The following is an 18,404-nucleotide window of genomic DNA, read 5'->3' as shown; positions in this document are numbered from 1 at the left end:
ATTTCTCGCATGGAATAGCCTTCATTTCTAAGAACAAGAATAGACTGTCGAGTTTCAGATGAAAGTTCTCTTTTTCTGGCCATTTTGAGCGTTTAATTGACCCCACAAATGTGATGCTCCAGAAACTCAATCTGCTCAAAGAAGTGCCCATCCAACCAATCCAACTTGTGGGAGCTGCTTCTGGAAGCGTGGGGTGCAATTTCTCCAGATTACCTCAACAAATTAACAGCTAGAATGCCAAAGGTCTGCAATGCTGTAATTGCTGCAAATGGAGGATTCTTTGACGAAAGCAAAGTTTGATGTAAAAAAAATCTTATTTCAAATACAAATCATTATTTCTAACCTTGTCAATGTCTTGACTCTATTTTCTATTCATTTCACAACATATGGTGGTGAATAAGTGTGACTTTTCATGGAAAACACAAAATTGTTTGGGTGATCCCAAACTTTTGAACGGTAGTGTATATACGACATATATTTAATCTAATTATATATATATAATTATATGATATAATTATAATGTATTATAATAATATATAATATATAAAAACGATTTAAGCGCATATGGAATAATAACACTGGTCTACAAAAATATAGTTTTTTTTTCTTGCATGGACTTTGGAAACTGTTTTTGGCTAATTTTGGGCTGCTGAATCCAAATCTGAGCTGAGATTTGCTCTATCACATCAAGTTTTTGTGCTATCTGTATGCTCCTTATTCAGGATTTTATAAAAGTTGACCATCTAGTCTGGCAATCTTGAAGGGGATATAAATGACCCCTATTCATTTCCTAAGCAATTTCATGCTAGGCTGAGTGTTTATTTGTTCATTGTAATCATTTTTGCATCTATCGATCTTCCAATGCAACGGTATTTTTTTTAACTTCGAGTGTAAAATTGCTGTTTTCTCAAAAATAATGATTTTTCATAGTTCAAAAACCTGATGCAATAGGCAAAAACTAATGCCAGATTTGGATTCAGCACCCAAAAGTTAGCTAGAATCCGTTAAAAAACCCCATGCAAGAAAAATTGTGTTGACCAGTGTAATATATGATATAATATGAAATATAAGATGAAATATGGCAACACAGAGATCAACATAAAAAGAAATACAATAATGAGTAAGAACGATTAAGTAAACGGTAATGCAAATCAATGAATAAAAGACACTTTAAATGAAAAGCTAGATTAAAAAGGTATCTTTTAAGCTGTAGTTTGAATATGGCCACTGAACTCTCCTTTCTGATATCTTTAAGCAGCATATTCCACAGATAATTCAGAGTTGAATCAGCTGTAACCTTTGTGGGAGAGCACTGCCATAATCCAACCTAACCGAAATAATTGCATGCAGTTTTTCAGCATTCTGCTGTGTTGGGAATGGCGGAACCTTGACAATAATTCAAAGATAACAACAAAAAAAAAGCTTTCTTCGTTAACTTGTTATGTTGGGCTTGGAACTTAGATCAAAGTCTAAAATAACTCCCAGGCTTCATACTTTTAATTTTATCTGTTGAGTCAAATTCCCCAGTCTTTCAACAAGAATGTCTGCCTTGGCTTTGGGGCCAAGTAAGAGAATTGTGGACTTCCAGGAAGTTATTACTTTTTGACTGCAGACAGACAGGAGGTCAGGGAGCTTAAGGCATTGACGTCAACTGGCTCAAAGGAAATATATAATTGTGTATCATAGGTGTAAGCTATGGATGCTAACATTATGTTCTCTGATGACATCACCTAAGGCAGTGTTTCTCAACCCAGTCCTTAAGGACCCCCTATCCTGCAGATTTTCTTTGCAACCCTGAATAGGTACCCGTTTGTAGTTATTCAACCAATCAGCAATGAATGTCAGAGTTTGCACACCTTGCATAATGAAGTGCTATGAGATGACTGGTTGAGTAAGTACAAGCAGGGCAACCTATGCAGGGTTACAATGAAAATCTGCAGGATAGGGGGTCCTTGAGGACTGGTTTGAGAAACACTGACCTAAGGGACGCATGTACAATGAGAAAAGCAGGGGACCAATACAGTTTTTTTGTGGAACAACAGAAGATGTCATGTTTCTTTGACACACCATCCCTAAGATGAATATAGAAATTCCACCTTGTAATGTATGTGCCGAATCAGCTAGAACACATTCAGAGAGACCAACCCAGTTGTAAAGAAAATTTAAGAGAATATTGTGATTGTTTGTGTCAAATGCTGCACTTAAATCTAAAAGAACCAGGACTGAGAATTTATTTATATCAGTACTAAATCTCAGATTTGACTGTATTTGTAAGCAGTCTCTATGCTATGATTGGTTCTAAAAGCTGATCAAAACTACTCCTATATTATTAAGTTATTATTATTAAGTTTCCTTTATTAATCCCCGTGGGGAAATTCAGTTACTGCAAATTAACCCGTCCTTGCTGTGATCTGTGTAGCTAGGAGGAGTGGGCTGCTACCTCGATGCTGCACCCGGGGACCAACCCCAGTTCTTTTTCCATTGCCTTGGTCAGGGGCACAGACATGGGGTATTAACCCTAACATGCATGTCTTTTTGATGGTGGGGGAAACCGGAGCACCCGCTAACCACTGCACCACTGTGCCACTCAATATGTTGTTTTCATTTAGAGAGATGTTAGTTTGATTAAAACCAACTTTTGCAAGTAGCTTACTTGTAAAAGGAAGGTTGTGGACCTGTTCTTACTTAGGACCCCAGTGTCTAGATTATGATTTTTTTTTGTCAATAGAGGCTTCACTATAGCAGTTTTTAAGGCAACGTGGAAGATCCAATTTTCAAGAGATGCATTAATAATTTTCATGAAAGAGTAGGGGACACTACCAAAAACACTCTTTCAAATGCAGTAGGGACAGGATCAGAATGGCAGGTGGCGGGAGTACACACTCTCAGCTACAGTCTCACCAATTTCTGCTTGTGAATTTTCTCATGGTCACCTGTCTTTTGCAAGATTGACAGTGCAGGTCACGAGTGTCTGAAACAATACTAGCTCTGATGGCTTAAATTTCATTGTTCAAATATTTTGCAAATTCCTTCCATTTTGCAGTAGACATTTTGCTGAAAAGGTCAGGGGCACGATCTAACAGTCACTCAAAAGATGACAGCAAAATTCTAGAGTAGCTGCTATATATATATATATATATATATATATATATATATATATATATTGGTGGTCTTTTATTACAGAAAACACTCAAAATGAAGCGGTTTTCAAGACAACGAGAATGTCAGGTTTTAAAGACTTTAATGCAAGTACAAGAAAGCTTGAGTTGTCCTGCAGTGCAACTGCCCAACTCAGGCTCAGTCATTCATATTTAAACACATTTACCAGTACATGCCTTCCTTGTGTAACCAATATCTGACCACCAATATTTCTATGCTACATGTCGTTTCTTCCACAAAGTGGGAAAAACAACCCTCATTATTTTTACACTTCTTCATCTATGTTTGAGCTGTCATCAGATACTTTGGTTTTAATGGTCACTGCAACATTTTATTGCTCCTATGGACTTTCTGGTACTTTCCAAATTATTCATAACTCTTTTTAAGTTAGGTGTTTTTTTTGTTACACAAAGATGTGTATCTTTCAATTACATGTTATTACAGTAAACATAACCCAGGTTTCTTTCCAGTGCCTAATACAATTTCACATATGAATTAATCCTTTACCCGTAATAAGATACCACAGTAATCAAACATAAGAAAGAGCAGATGTTTCCTTTCTCAGAACAAGATGAGGTCAATCCTCCATTTTACCCTAACCTTCTAATGGTCATGTCAATAATAGGGGTTGCCCTGACACCCTACCTCTATCTCTGTTAGTTTTTGGGAAATCATCTACACATATACCAAGTCCAGTTGCACTTGACTCAATTCCTTTGAATAACCATGGCCTGGATGAATGAGAACATTCACAGTCATCTACACATAATTTTAATCCTTCTTACAATTATTTTATTCCCCCAGATTCTAACAATTATGCTCTGCTCTGGTTCTAGCCAACCAGAGCAGAGCTAAACTAATTTGACCAGAAAATGGCTATCCCACCCCCTCTTCTACCTTGCATGATTATATAGTTTGGGCGACTTGCCTCAATACGTGTAGGCAAACCGTCATTATGTAAAACCAAGTACAATTCTTTTTCAGATATGGCATCATAGATAAGAAACTCGTATTTGCAAGTGATATTGCATCGATGCTGCATTAAGAAATATTTTTGATTTTAACAGTGAATCAAATGACTCCTTGTAATGTGATAAGATGGGTGGTACCGCTGATCCCACAGAAAATCTTCACTCCAGTCTACAGTTCATCACTTGGTTGGTTTTGCCAGTTTGGTAAAGGGCACTTTCTTCTCTGGTTGGGTTCCTCCTTCACTCACCAGATAGCCCCCCCATATGACATTAGCAAGTTCATAGGCCAACACGTTAGCAAACAACCATGTACTTACACAGAAGAAAGACGGAAGAGTAACATCGTCATCACTTTTGAATCGTCTGCAAGCACTAGTCTGCAAGCACTATCCAGCTGAAAATATGGAAAGTGGGCATGCTGTGTTACACTTAGGCCACTGTTTCAAAAAAAATCTGTGCAAAGGGGGGTCATAGACTGAGGAAATGTCAATTTGAAATGTTTACAGAATGTGTGATCAAAAAAATCTTGTAATCCCAAAAATGTTGAATGTTATCTACCAGTAAGGATAGTTTCTGACAGTAAAGCCAATATTTATTGGATATGTTGGACATTTTGGAGCCTTTAGCACATTTATTGCTTACTTTGCATATTCTTAAAACATTAGTCATTCATGTTGCTAAATTGTCATTAAACGTGTTTCTTTATTTAAGAGCCAGATAATGAAGCATCGTTGGCACAGTCTCAGTCCCATCCTTGCAGTCCTGTGCGCACCCTCCAGGAGTTGCACCCCAAGCTGGCCTCCAGCCCCCCTCGTTCCAGCCCCCTGCGCTCCACAGGTCCTGCATACTCCTTCAAGAAAGGTGGAATTGACAAATAGACACTCACTCACTCACTCACTCAGTGGCTTTTTACACAACCTTTTTTCAAGGTGGGAACTTCCCGCCATTAAGCTGCCTCGCTGTTCTGTGTAAAAGGACCCCCCATTCTGAAGACTTAATAGGGGGGTTATTGTTGTTCGGCGTTACGCCGGCAGCAGAGGTAGTCACAAAGCTGGATCGACGTCCGTGTAAAAGGGACAGCTGGCAGGACAGGGCAGCTGACGCTGTTAATGTTAAACGTTGTGACGCCTCTGCTTCAGGAATGCCAGCATGCAATGTAAAATCACACACTGGGGCACGATTATATGCCACCTTTATTTGGATCAGTGTAAAAAAACAAAGCCGGCGTAAAGACGAGTCTTCATTATGCCAATATTGCACGACACAATATTGTAAAAGCACCTAGTCATTCAGTGACGCTAGCTGTCACGGTCACTCTTATTTACTTACTCTCACTAACTACTCACAGAGTGTCAGAATATTTAAATGTGTGGAATTAAAATCAAATGCTATTAGCCCTAACTGATTTTCTCTTACTTAGTGTGCTTTTCTTGTATGCCAACCCTCCAGCTCAGCTGCTTTTGAGTGCCAGGAAGAAGAAACTGTCCCGTTACCGCAGTGTGATCTCTGACATCTTCGATGGCTCCATCCTCAGTCTGGTCCAGTGTCTGACCTGTGACAGGGTGAGCTGTGCATCACACATTTTGAACACTGGGGGGAGCCATTTCTCAGGATGTTTAATTGCTACTGTGATTAAAATGCCTTAGAAGTATAATTTGATTTCATAACTGCCCAAAAAAAGAAAAAAAAACATTTTCAATGGCTTACATGTTTATTTTATATTTATAGTTATTTCTTGCTAACCATTCAGATCAATGACTTCTAATACAGATATAAGTTCATAAAATGTCATATTTGTGACTCACTATAAAAATATGACTTGTTTGAAGTGAAACAATCTCAGTTTTCAACATTGTCTCAACATGTATGTTGTAAGGATAACACTCAGCAGCCATACCTCTGAGCAGTCTTCTGTGTGTCTCTGGAATGCCATAAAAATTGTGCAGAAAAGGGCATCCGGGTAGCATAGTGGTTTATTCCATTGCCTACCAACACAGGGATTGCCGGTTTGAATCCCCGTGTTACCTCTGGCTTGGTCGGGCGTCCCTACGGACACAATTGGCCATGTCTGCGGATATGTTTCCTGGTCGCTGCACTAGTGCCTCCTCTGGTCGGTCGGGGCGCCTGTTAAGGGAGGAGGGGGAACTGGGGGGAATAGCGTGATCCTCCCACGCGCTACGTCCCCCTGGCGAAACTCCTCACTTCAGGTGGAAAGAAGCGGCTGGTGACTCCACATGAATCGGAGGAGTCATGTGGTAGTCTGCAAACATCCCTGGATCGGCAGAGGGGGTGGAACAAAGAGTGGGGTAATTGGCCGGATACAATTGGGAAATTGGGAAAGGGGGGAAAAATATCCATCCATTATCCAAACCGCTTATCCTGCTCTCAGGGTCGCGGGTATGCTGGAGCCTATCCCAGCAGTCATAGGGCGGCAGGCGTTGAGACACCCTGGACAGGCCGCCAGGCCATCACAGGACCTACTTAACCCCCCCCCCCCCAAAAAAAATGCAGAAAAGTGTCTATCACTAAAGCTGTGATTTGTCATCTTTATATGACATTTGGTGTCATTTAATACAGCTGTATGTAGTTTTGTTATTTTTATTTTCTTATATTATATATATATATAAGCACCTCCCACCCCCTTCCCAATGAGCTTACAAGATTTCCATTTTCGTTTACAAATTTAACTTTAGAATGCAATTCACTTATTATATATCTGTTTAAATAAGTACACATATATAATGAAATATATAGACACGTTTATACAGTTAAAGCATTTTTAATCATGAAAAAACTGGTTTAAGCAGGTGGTTTTAACGTTGTGGCTGATCAGTGTAAATACTGATCTAATGTCATCTAATAGTCTATCAGGAATTCACTATGTTAAAGTGATGGTTAACCCACCCTAAAAAAAAATTAGCTCTTCTTTTACCTTGGAAAATTGTCTAATGGCATCCAATTTAAAGGAACAGTGCTGTGCTTTTCAAAGCCTTGTAGTGGAGCAAATATACAGTAATTTAACATACAGTACTTGATGTAGTAGTTCTAGCTTAATTCACTGACTGTTGTTTGACCCTTTCAAATACACATGTGAAATGAATAACGATAACAATAAATCAACGACAATACATTTAGAGTGGTCTGAGGTACTTTTGAGTTCACTTTGCTACCGATGACCATGTTCTGGTTTTTATGGGCAAATTCTGGTTTTTCACCCTTGCTGTTCTCGTTTTCAACTTTTCAATGTTGGCACCTCTGAAAATTTTTGACACAGTTAATACCTTGTTGCCCTTGCGACTGGAGCTAAACTCCCGTTATGCTCTCCCCGTTTGTCCTTTTTACACCATGCTTATCTCTGTGTTTTTCTCCCGTGTTGACATTAACTTTCTACACTGTTTTTCCGTCGATTTACTTCCGTGTCTACTCTTTTCAAAATAAAGGTACTTTCGTGTTCACAGGAAACAACAAAATAAAAGCAATATAACAAGTACATTACAAATGCAAACTTTTTACACATGAACCACACTGTGCATTGGGGTCATTTACATTGATATTTGTTTTTATTTATACTGTATTTTTACTCTTGCTTATTTAATCTTATTCTTATTTTTGCCTTGTGTGATGGCCTGTCGGCCTGTCCAGGGTGTCTCTCCGCCTGCCGCCCAATGACTGCTGGGATAGGCTCCAGCATTCCCGCGACCCTGAGAGCAGGATAAGTGGTTTGGATAATGGATGGATATATAATATAGTATATTTGGATGGAGCCCCCTGAAGATAGCGGTAAACCAGGAAGCAAGGGATGTAGTAGGGATTGTCTGCCAGTGACATCACGGGTGGACAGTTTTCTGCACAGTTTTGGTTACGTCTCAGAGAAACACAGAAGGCTACTCAGTATTATGGCTACTAATTCTATCCCTACTATATGTGTATATAGAGACACTATTGAACATCTTGGTTGTTTCCCTTTAACCTATGAGTTTAATATGGTAGTTTGCTCTTTAATTAAGTAACATGCTCATTCCACCTTTGATGAAAAAATACAGAAAAGTATGCACTGACAATATTTGTGTAAAACACGTTTTTACTAGCTAAATGTACTGGTATATATTAATTTTAAGAAATTCTGTTTTTTTCTGTAGGTTTCTACCACAGTGGAAACCTTCCAAGACCTCTCTTTACCTATCCCTGGTAAAGAGGACCTGGCCAAGCTGCACTCCTCCATCCATCAGAATTTGCCTGCCAAAACAGGTGTGTGTCCAGATACTTACGGCTCCCAAGGTTGGATCTCCTACATCATGGACTCTATACGAAGGTAGGTGGATCAGTGTGTAAATGTCAAGGAAAGTTGAGAGCCTATTTAAGGATATTCTGTTGAGGCAATTGAGAAATTTGTATCACTCAATATGTATGATTAAAGGTTCAAGTTTGAGTTTATGGTTTGGTATAAGTCAAGTTTAGTGTTGGGGAGTCCGGGTAGCGTAGCGGACTATTCTATTACCTGCCAACACGGGGATCACTGGTTCGAATCCCTGTACTGCCTCCAGCTTGGTTGGGCGTCCCTACCGACACAATTGGCTGTGTCTGCGGGTGGGAAGCTGGATATGGGTATGTGTCTTGGTCGCTGCACTAACGCCTCCTCTGGTCGGTCGGGGCGCCTGTTCAGGGGGAAGGGGGAACTGGGGGGAATAGCGTGATCCTCCCACGCGCTACATCCCCCTGGCAAAACTCTGTACTGTCAGGTGAAAAGACGCAGCTGGTGTATCAGAGGAGGCATGTGGTAGTCTGCAGCCCTCCCGGATCGGCAGAGGGGGTGGAGCAGCAACTGGGATGGCTCGGAAAATAGAGTAATTGGCCAAGTACAACTGGGGAGAAAAGGTGGAAAACTCCAACAACAAAGAAAAAACAGTGTTGGGAAATATGTTAGAATATGGTAGAATGTATTGAGAAAAACGAAAGACATAGTGGTTAGCTTATTTTGTTAATTTCTTTAAAGTCATGTTGAACACTGAAGGGATGACTTTGAGGATACTGATAAAGAAGTCTAATTTTGCAATGCATTTATTTGTAACAATCCTTTTTGTCTTTGCGTTATATGTGTGAACAGGTTTGTGGTCTCCTGTATCCCCAGCTGGTTTTGGGGACCTATGGTAACCCTAGAGGACTGCCTAGCTGCCTTTTTTGCTGCTGATGAGCTGAAAGGTAAAAAAAAATACTGAAAAGATTCCGCAAAGGCTAGTGATTATTTTGTGTACTAAGTCTCGTGGCAACTGTTTAGTTCCACTCTGACAATAAATGAGGAGCGAGCAAGACAGTATTGTCACACTTTAATATTGCTTAGGCATGGCCCACACGAAGTCCACCGTACGAGTTCGTGCCCTCCCCTGTGCCCTCCCCCTTTATAACTTTCTATTGTTATGCAGCAGAACTTCTGAGTCAGGTCTGAGTTATTTGATGTGCTACCCAGTACCTGTCTCCCTGATTGATAACATAGCGTCTGCTCTCAAGAGCGTATTGTTCAAGGAATTCAAAGGGCAGTTGTCCTCCTTATCTTTCAGTGTATAATTCACCAGGGCCGTTTCTCCAATTACTGTGTACAGGCTTTGCTACACTCAGTTAGTTTCTCATACATTTGTCTGCTATCAGCTAACAGTTAACAATAGGCCTTTATTTGTTCATATGGAGAAGACACTGTGTAACACTACCTTTGTTATGTTACATTTGAATTTTAACCATCTATCTAAGCAATATAGACTAAAGTCATATGTGGATAAAGATTAAAACTAAGCAAACTTCATATATGGTTATATGGCGGATGAATTGCCTTCACAATCCCCCCCTTTTGATTACTTTTAATCAACAAAACTTGACAGTGGATGTACATTCTGGGGAACATCTTACCTCACACAAAATAACTGAGTCCTGTCCGTCAGTTGTAAGCCAAATGAAATGCATAAGATTTACATCAGCATACTCCATACAAACTCACCAGTCAGAGAGATGCCCTCTCGGGCCAAAAATCTCACCCCACTCTTGACTTAAAGCGACTAAAAGACACGAGAGGTTATCTACACTGTCCAAGCAAACACCAAAGTCACCCAGAGGTGACTTTTGGGAAAAACCTATGTGAATGCTCAAAATTCATTTAAAAATACAACATAATTCCTAGCAGTCTTAATCAATGATTAAATGGTAAAACAGTAAATGGGCGATATGGCCATAACACACATATGTAGATTGATTATATGATTAACTAAATAGTACTACTACTACAACTACTTTCGGCTGCTCCTGTTAGGGGTGGCCACAGCGGATCATCCGTTTCCATCTCTTCCTGTTTTCTGCATCTTTCTCTGTCATGCCAGCCACCTGCATGTCCTCCCTCACAACATACATAAACCTCCTCTTTGGCCTTCCTCTTTACCTCTTGCCTGGCAGCATCCTTCCCCCAATATACCCAGCATCTCTCCTCTGCACATGTCCAAACCATCTCAATCTTGCCTCTCTTGCTTTGTGTCCAAACTGCCCAACATGAGCTGTCTCTGTAATATACTCGTTCCTAATCCTGTCCTTCTTCGTCACTCCCAACGAGAATCTTCACATCTTCAACACTGCCACCTCCAGCTCTGCCTCCTGTCTTTTGCCACCATCTCCAAACCATACAATATAGCTGGTCTCACTACCATTTTCCACTTCTGGAAGATGGTGACGCGAATTCACGTTTGCCGCAGCCTCACCCAGTACCGGTGTGGGAAGATGGCAGCGCAAATTCACGTTTGCGGTGGCCTCACCCATTACTGTCCATGCAGTGTCTTTGTCCACGTCTGCATCTAAGTTCGTCTTCGTTTGATGGCTGGGAGCTGGATTGGCTGGGAGAGCTTGGTCTGCTGCGTCCTGTGGGCCCAGCGACCACGGCTCTACCCGGAGCTAAGTATGAAGAGGAAGCACTGAGGGTGGTCTGACAGGACGCAGAAGCGGGGCAGGCTAAGTTAGCTGCTAGCCCATGCAGACTGGCAGTTCCAATAACACCAAAGGCGGTCTGGTGGTGGCCTAGCCTGGTGTTGACTGTGTTTTTGGTGTTGTCGTGGGGAGGTATGTCGAAGATGTCTGGCTGGGAGAGCTGGCGCTGGGTCAGCTGGGGGAGCCTGGTCTACTGCGTCCGGTGGGTGCAAGGACCACAGTCCTGCCCAGAGCTGCGCCCAAAGAGGACGCACCGAGGGGCGGTCTGACAGGACGCAGAAGAGGGGCAGGCTACTGTTAGCCCATGCAGACCGGCAGTTCTGACAGTCATCCTGGCTGGCGTTCGCTCTCTTGGACGGTGAAATTTTTTTTGGCTATGTTGGATATATGTGTTTTTGTAGTTTTGTAGTTTTGAATTTTTTTTTGTAGTTTGGATATATATGTTCTTGTAGTTTGGATGTGTGTTTTTGTCTTTGTGTTGCACTGCTGTGGGCTGGGAGAAATGGTATTTCGTTTCATTTCATTTCATACACTTGCGTGCATGACAAATAAATGTTCCTGATTCCTGATCTTGTAAAACTTCCCTTTAACTCTTGCTGGTACCCTTCTGTCGCAAATCACTCCTGACACTCTTCTCCACCCACTGCACCATTCTTCACCTTGCTTCCGCACTCCCCATTACTTGGAACAATTGACCCCAAGTATTTAAAGTCATCCACCTTCACCACCTCTACTCCTTGCATCCTCACCATTCTGCCGACCCCCCTCATTCACCTATATGTATACTCCTTCCATCTTCTCAACACATTCTCCTCGTTTGTCAGCACATTTCCATCTCTATCCTTCAAAGCCTTAATGTGCCGCACATCCTTCTCAGCTCGGTCCCTCTTTCTAGCCAATTGGTAGAAGTTCTTTTCTTCCTTAGAGCTTAGTTCTTAGTTCTTCCTTAGTGTCTAACCTCTCATACCACTCAGCATACACCTTTTTCTTTGCCTTCGCTACCTCTCTCTTCACTTTACGCCACATCTTCTTGTACTCCTGTCTACTTTCTTCATCTCTCTCACTATCCCACTTCTTCGCCAATATCTTCCTCTGTATACTTTGCTGTACTTCCTTATTCCACCACCAAGTCTCCTTTTCTTCTTTCCTCTGTCCAGATGATACACCAAGTATCTTACTAGCTGTCTCCCTCACTATTTCTGCATTGGTTGCCCAGCCATCCAGAAACTCTTTACTACCACCTGCCTGTCTTAACTCCTCCCTGAACTCCACACAACAGTCTTCCTTCTTCAACTTCCACCATTTGATCCTTGGCTCTGTCTTCACTCTCTTCCTCTTCATGGTGTCCAAAGTCATCCTACAGACCATAATATGATGCTGCCTAGCTACGTTCTCCCCTGTCACCACCTTGCAGTCTCCAATCTTTTTCAGATCGCGCCTCCTGGATAAGATATAGTCCTCATTCACTCTTATACGTCACCCTGTGCTCCTCCTTCTTCTTGAAATATGTATTCACCACAGCCATTTCCATCCTTCAGTCTCAACTGATTGCAGGTATCCCCACCCTTATAAACAATACAGTGGCATAATGACCGAAAACAACAATCGGTTTCCTATACAAATTACCATGACTATTAACTATAGTTACAATGGTACTACTCACAGAGGATTGAGGAATAGTTGCAATCACAGCATTGTTAGATGGCGACGGTTGTACTCTTAGCCCCCCCCCCCCCGGCTCAGGGATGGTCATTCTCTCTTCACATAGATGGCCTCTTTGACTCCCTGTTCAGGGTGGGGATGCCTGCAGTCAGTTGAGACTGAAGAGGTCACTTAGACGAGTGATGAAACATTTCTCTCTCAATAAACATGTCCAGATGAACTGATTCAACTTTCTGTGATTCCCTTACCTGGATTGTTGAACATGCATAAATACTACACTTAGTTTATCATACATTCGTCTGCCATTGGCTAACAGTTAACAATAGACCTTTAACTGTTCATAGGGAGAAGACGCTACCTTTGTTCTGTTACACATGATCTTTAACTATCTAATTAAGCAATATAGACTAAAGTCATATATGGTTAAAGATTAAAAGTAAGCATACATCATATATGGTTATGTGGCAGACAAATTGCCTTCACACTAAGTTAACCATAAGGAATGTATGACTAAATTTAGGAATGTGTGTGTTCTTTGGCAGGGGACAACATGTATAGCTGTGAAAGATGCAAGAAGTGAGTATGTTGGGGAAACCCATCACTTGGTACCTTGATCTCCCATTCAAATTGTTTACCAGTCTATAGTAATTGTACACCAACAAATTGTACACTAAAGAAAATGTTAGTGCATAGGGGAGACAGAGCTAATGACACTCAATTTTTGAGTAGTTGCCATGTATCAGTCCCATCAAATTACCTCATGGTTTCCTCAACAAATATAATTTTTAAAGAAGAAACAGCACACTTTATTTACCTCTGTATTTTAATTACACGGCAACAGGGAATTTAGATTTAATGATGTCAGCTGATAGAAAGTCACATGTGTCTACTTATAGCAGAATCTCCCGACAGGCAATATATTGGACATTGTTGTGTATTGACAGAGCAGAGATTTGCACAGTATTCATTTCTCTTTTCCTTTACAGGCTGAGGAATGGTGTTAAATATTGCAAAGTCCTGAGACTACCAGAGGTACATGACATTTGTTTTTCATTTTGTATTTGTTACAGATAATTTTTCTTCTGGTTAATCTATATAAACCATCTTAACATGCCTTTGCATTCAATTTTGTCAACTAGATTCTGTGCATTCACCTGAAGCGCTTTCGGCACGAGGTCATGTACTCCTTCAAAATTAGCAGCCATGTGTCCTTTCCTTTGGAGGGCCTGGACCTGCGACCTTTCCTGGCCAAAGAAAGTCCCTCCCAAATCACCACTTATGACCTGCTGTCAGTCATCTGTCACCACGGCACTGCAGGAAGTACGAGAATATGTTATTTCTTACGGATAAAATGCCAAGAATATTATTACCGCCACTGAATATGACACTGAAGCACGGACAGTTGAATCAGTTCATCTGGACACAACGTTTATTGACAGAAAAGTTTCAGCACTCATCTAAGTGACATCTTCAGTCTAAAGTGACTGCAGGTATCTCCACCCTTATAAACAATACAGTTGTATAACGACTGAAATCAACGATCATATGCAAATGGGTGTGACCATTAACTGGAGTCACAATGGCCATGTGTACTAGTCTCAGAGGATTTGGGACTGTTTGCAATCGGTAGAGGCTAGTTCCCATCGATGCAGAGAACGGAAATGGAGTAGAGAATGGTCAACTGAGCATGCGCGACATGCCTCTATCATGCCTCCACACGCCCCACGTAGCATCCAGGCGCTAGGATTCTAGGAAGACCCACCCCTACTCTGCGTCTGATTAGCTAACTTTAACCCTAACCCCGCCCTAACCCTAACCTTAACCTACCCAAACAACAGAGGCAACGAGTACTTGCGCATGCTCAGTTGACCATTCTCTGCATCGATGGGAACTAGCCTCTACCGTTTGCAATCACAGTATTGTAAGATGGCAACAGATGTGCCATTGAAACTCTAGTTAATGCTCACGCCCATATTTGCATATGAAACTGATCGTTGTTTTCGGCCATTATGCTACTGTATTGTTTATTCGGATGGGGATACCTGCAGTCACTTCAGACTGAAGAGGTCACTTAGATGGGTGATGAAATGTATCTGTCAATAAGTGTCGTGTCCAGATGAACTGATTCAACTTTCTTTCGTTTTCCTACCTGGATTATTGAACGTGCATAAAGACATATAACACTGAAATTTGTCTTTTTTTTTGTTTTTTATTTACCAGCACGTATTTATTATGTGGTAACTGTAGAGGTGCCTTAGCGCTCGCTTAACTCCAGAGATCCATTCGAAATGAAAGGGAGTCACTAGTGTTGTTGCATAACACTGCAAAAAAATAAAATATGGTGGAACTTGGTCACCATGTTGGTCACACACACAAACATACACACACACCATATGAAACATGGTCTGTAGCTGTCTTATACTCTTACATTTTCCATGCCTCATCAATCTTTTCTGTTTTTTCTTCTTGTTATGTTGTCTGTTTTTCATTATCTCTTATTTTCTTCTTATCTCTTATCCTCCTCGGTGTTCCAGGTGGGCACTACATAGCGTACTGCCAGAACGTGATTAACGGACAGTGGTATGAGTTTGATGACCAGTATGTGACAGAGGTCCATGAAACAGTGGTGCAGAATGCAGAGGCCTATGTATTGTTCTACAGGTCAGCTACGAAACAGTTATTAAAATGTTAACCATCCAAATCAAATCTGTGTTCATGGATAGAAAAAAAATGATGGATTTTGTTTCATTCCTAGTTATCTGAGTGCTTCTCTTGGTTATGAACAGGAAAAGCAATGAGGAGGCAGTAAGAGAAAGGCAGAAGGTGGTGGCTCTAGCCAACATGAAGGAGCCCAGCCTGCTTCAGTTTTACATTTCCAGAGAATGGCTTAATAAGTTCAACACGTTCACAGAACCAGGTCCCATCAGCAATCACACATTTCTATGTCATCATGGAGGTGAGCAAGTATACATAATGTGTTTATCTGTTAAACTATTATTAAACTGTGGCACGGCGGCGCAGCGGTTAGCGTGGTCGCCTCACAGCAGTAAGGTTCTGGGTTCGAGCCCCGGGGTAGTCCAACCTTGGGGGTCGTCCCGGGTTGTCCTCTGTGTGGAGTTTGCATGTTCTCCCCATGTCTGCGTGGGTTTCCTCTGGGGGCTCTGGTTCCTCCCACAGTCCAAAGACATGCAGGTCAGGTGAATCGGCCGTACTAAATTGTCCTTAGGTATGAATGTGTGTGTGTGTTGGCCCTGTGATGGTCTGGTGGCCTGTTCAGGGTGTCTCCCCGCCTGCCGCCCAATGACTGCTGGGATAGGCTCCAGCATCCCCCGTGTCCCTGAGTAAGGGTAAGCGGTTTGGATAATGAATGAATCTGTTAAATTAAACTGCAGTTTAAAATTCACCAATAACGCACCAGAAAAAAAACAAACATGGATTTTCTTGACAAACAAGTGCACTCATGCTAATTAACCTCTTAATGACTTTATATCTTTGTCCAGGGATACCACCTAATAAATACCACTATATAGATGATCTGGTTGTGATTCTGCCTCAGAATGTGTGGGAGTACCTTTACAACAGGTGACAAACTGGCAAAAAGCCACATAATGTTGTGAGAGGAAAAAATGACATTCTGTTCACATCATACTTACGTTCTTTTCTTTGAACTGCTCTTCATCATTCACTGGCCATGTACACTCACTGGCCACTTTATTAGGTACACCTTGCTAGTACCGGGTTGGACCCCTTTTTGCCTTCAGAACTGCCTTAATCCTTTGTGGCATAGATTCAATAAGGTACTGGAAACATTCCTCAGAGAGTTTGGTCCATATTGACATGATAGCATCACGCAGTTGCTGCAGATTTGTCGGCTGCACATCCATGATGCGAATCTCCCGGTCCACCACATCCCAAAGGTGCTCTATTGGATTGAGATCTGGTGACTGTGGAGGCCATTTGAGTACAGTGAACTCATTGTCATGTTCAAGAAACCAGTCTGAGATGATTTGAGCTTTATGACATGGCGCGTTATCCTGCTGGGAGTAGCCATCAGAAGATGGGAACACTGTGGTCATAAAGGGATGGACATGGTCAGCAACAATACTCAGGTAGGCTGTGGCGTTGACACGATGCTCAATTGGTACTAAGGGGCCCAAAGTGTGCCAAGAAAATATCCCCCACACCATTACACCACCACCACCGGCCTGAACCGTTGATACAAGGCAGGATGGATCCATGCTTTCATGTTGCTGATGCCAAATTCTGACCCTACCATGCGAATGTTGCAGCGGAAATCGAGACTCATCAGACCAGGCAACGTTTTTCCAATCTTCTATTGTCCAATTTTGGTGAGCCTGTGCGAATTGTGGTCTTCTGCTGCTGTAGCCCATCTGCCTCAAGGTTCGACGTGTTGTGCGTTCAGAGATGCTCTTCTGCATACCTCGGTTGTAATGAGTGGTTATTTGAGTTACTGTTGCCTTTCTGTCAGCTCGAACCAGTCTGGACATTCTCCTCTGACCTCTGGCATCAACAAGGCATTTTCGCCCACAGAACTGCCGCTCACTGGATATTTTCTCTTTTTCGGACCATTCTCTGAAACCCCTATAGAGATGGTTGTGCGTGAAAATCCCAGTAGATCAGCAGTTTCTGAAATACTCAGACCACCCCGTCTGGCACCAACAACCATGCCACGTTCAAAGTCACTTAAATCACCTTTCTTCCCCATTCTGATGCTCGGTTTGAACTGCAGCAGATCGTCTTGACCATGTCTACATGCCTAAATGCATTGAGTTGCTGCCATGTGATTGGCTGATTAGAAATTTGCGTTAACGAGCAGTTGGACAGGTGTGCCTAATAAAGTGGCCGGTGAGTGTATATTTCTGTTCATCTATCTAGCCATCAGTCATCTGTCCATCATTCTGTCTATCCTTCTCTTTTTCTGTTGTTCTGTCTATTGTTCTGTCACTTGTTTACCATTTTTTATTGGTTATATCTATTGTTTTTTTTTTAATCTTGGATTTTCTCCCCAACTGTATCCGGCCAATTACCCCACTCTACCGAGCCGTCCCAGTCGCTGCTCCACCCTCTCTGCCGATCAGGGGAGGGCTGCAGACTACCACATGCCTCCTCCGATACATGTAGAGTCGCCAGCTGCTTCTTTTCACCTGACAGTGAGGATGAGGAGTTTCACTAGGGGGACGTAGCACGTGGGAGGACCACACTGCCCCCCCCCCAGTTCCCCCTCCCGCCCTAAACAGGTACCCCGGCTGACCAGAGGAGGAGCTAGTGCAGCGACCAGGACACATACCCACATCCGGCTTCCCACCCACAGACACAGCCAGCTGTGTCTGTAGGATGCCCAACCAAGCCGGAGGTAACACGGGGATTTGAACTGGCGATCCCCGTGTTGGTAGGCAACGGAATAGACCCACCAGATGCCCCATATCTACTGTATTGTTATATTGATAATTCTATTTTTTCTTTGGCTATGTCAGTATATCATTCTATCTATTGTAGTATCCATAATTTTGTCTGTTCTTAATTTCCTCTATTCTAACATTGTCATTGTCTTTATCTGTCTTTGTGTCTTTCTGCCTATTCTATTGTTCTTACGTTCTGTCTATGTTCTGTCCATCGTTACATCTATAATTCTAA

The 18,404-nt window shown here is 42.0% G+C and overlaps 1 protein-coding gene across 1 annotated transcript in view; it reads left to right on the top strand.

Annotated features, from left to right (window-relative positions):
* usp20 (ubiquitin specific peptidase 20) overlaps positions 1-18,404 on the top strand; it is a 50,824-nt gene that overhangs the window by 17,065 nt on the left and 15,355 nt on the right. Inside the window, exons 11-20 of the mRNA XM_056290248.1 lie at positions 4,842-4,991; positions 5,580-5,692; positions 8,270-8,442; positions 9,235-9,329; positions 13,292-13,325; positions 13,736-13,781; positions 13,889-14,069; positions 15,284-15,410; positions 15,536-15,705; positions 16,250-16,331. Coding sequence (XP_056146223.1) covers positions 4,842-4,991; positions 5,580-5,692; positions 8,270-8,442; positions 9,235-9,329; positions 13,292-13,325; positions 13,736-13,781; positions 13,889-14,069; positions 15,284-15,410; positions 15,536-15,705; positions 16,250-16,331 — 1,171 coding nt within the window. The remainder of the gene's footprint in view (positions 1-4,841; positions 4,992-5,579; positions 5,693-8,269; positions 8,443-9,234; positions 9,330-13,291; positions 13,326-13,735; positions 13,782-13,888; positions 14,070-15,283; positions 15,411-15,535; positions 15,706-16,249; positions 16,332-18,404) is intronic.

Source organism: Lampris incognitus, chromosome 12 (genome assembly GCF_029633865.1).
Source record: "Lampris incognitus isolate fLamInc1 chromosome 12, fLamInc1.hap2, whole genome shotgun sequence".
NCBI classification, from domain to species: Eukaryota; Metazoa; Chordata; class Actinopteri; order Lampriformes; family Lampridae; genus Lampris; species Lampris incognitus.
Note: the sequence above shows the minus strand (reverse complement) of the source record. Positions and strands in the feature narration are given on the sequence as shown.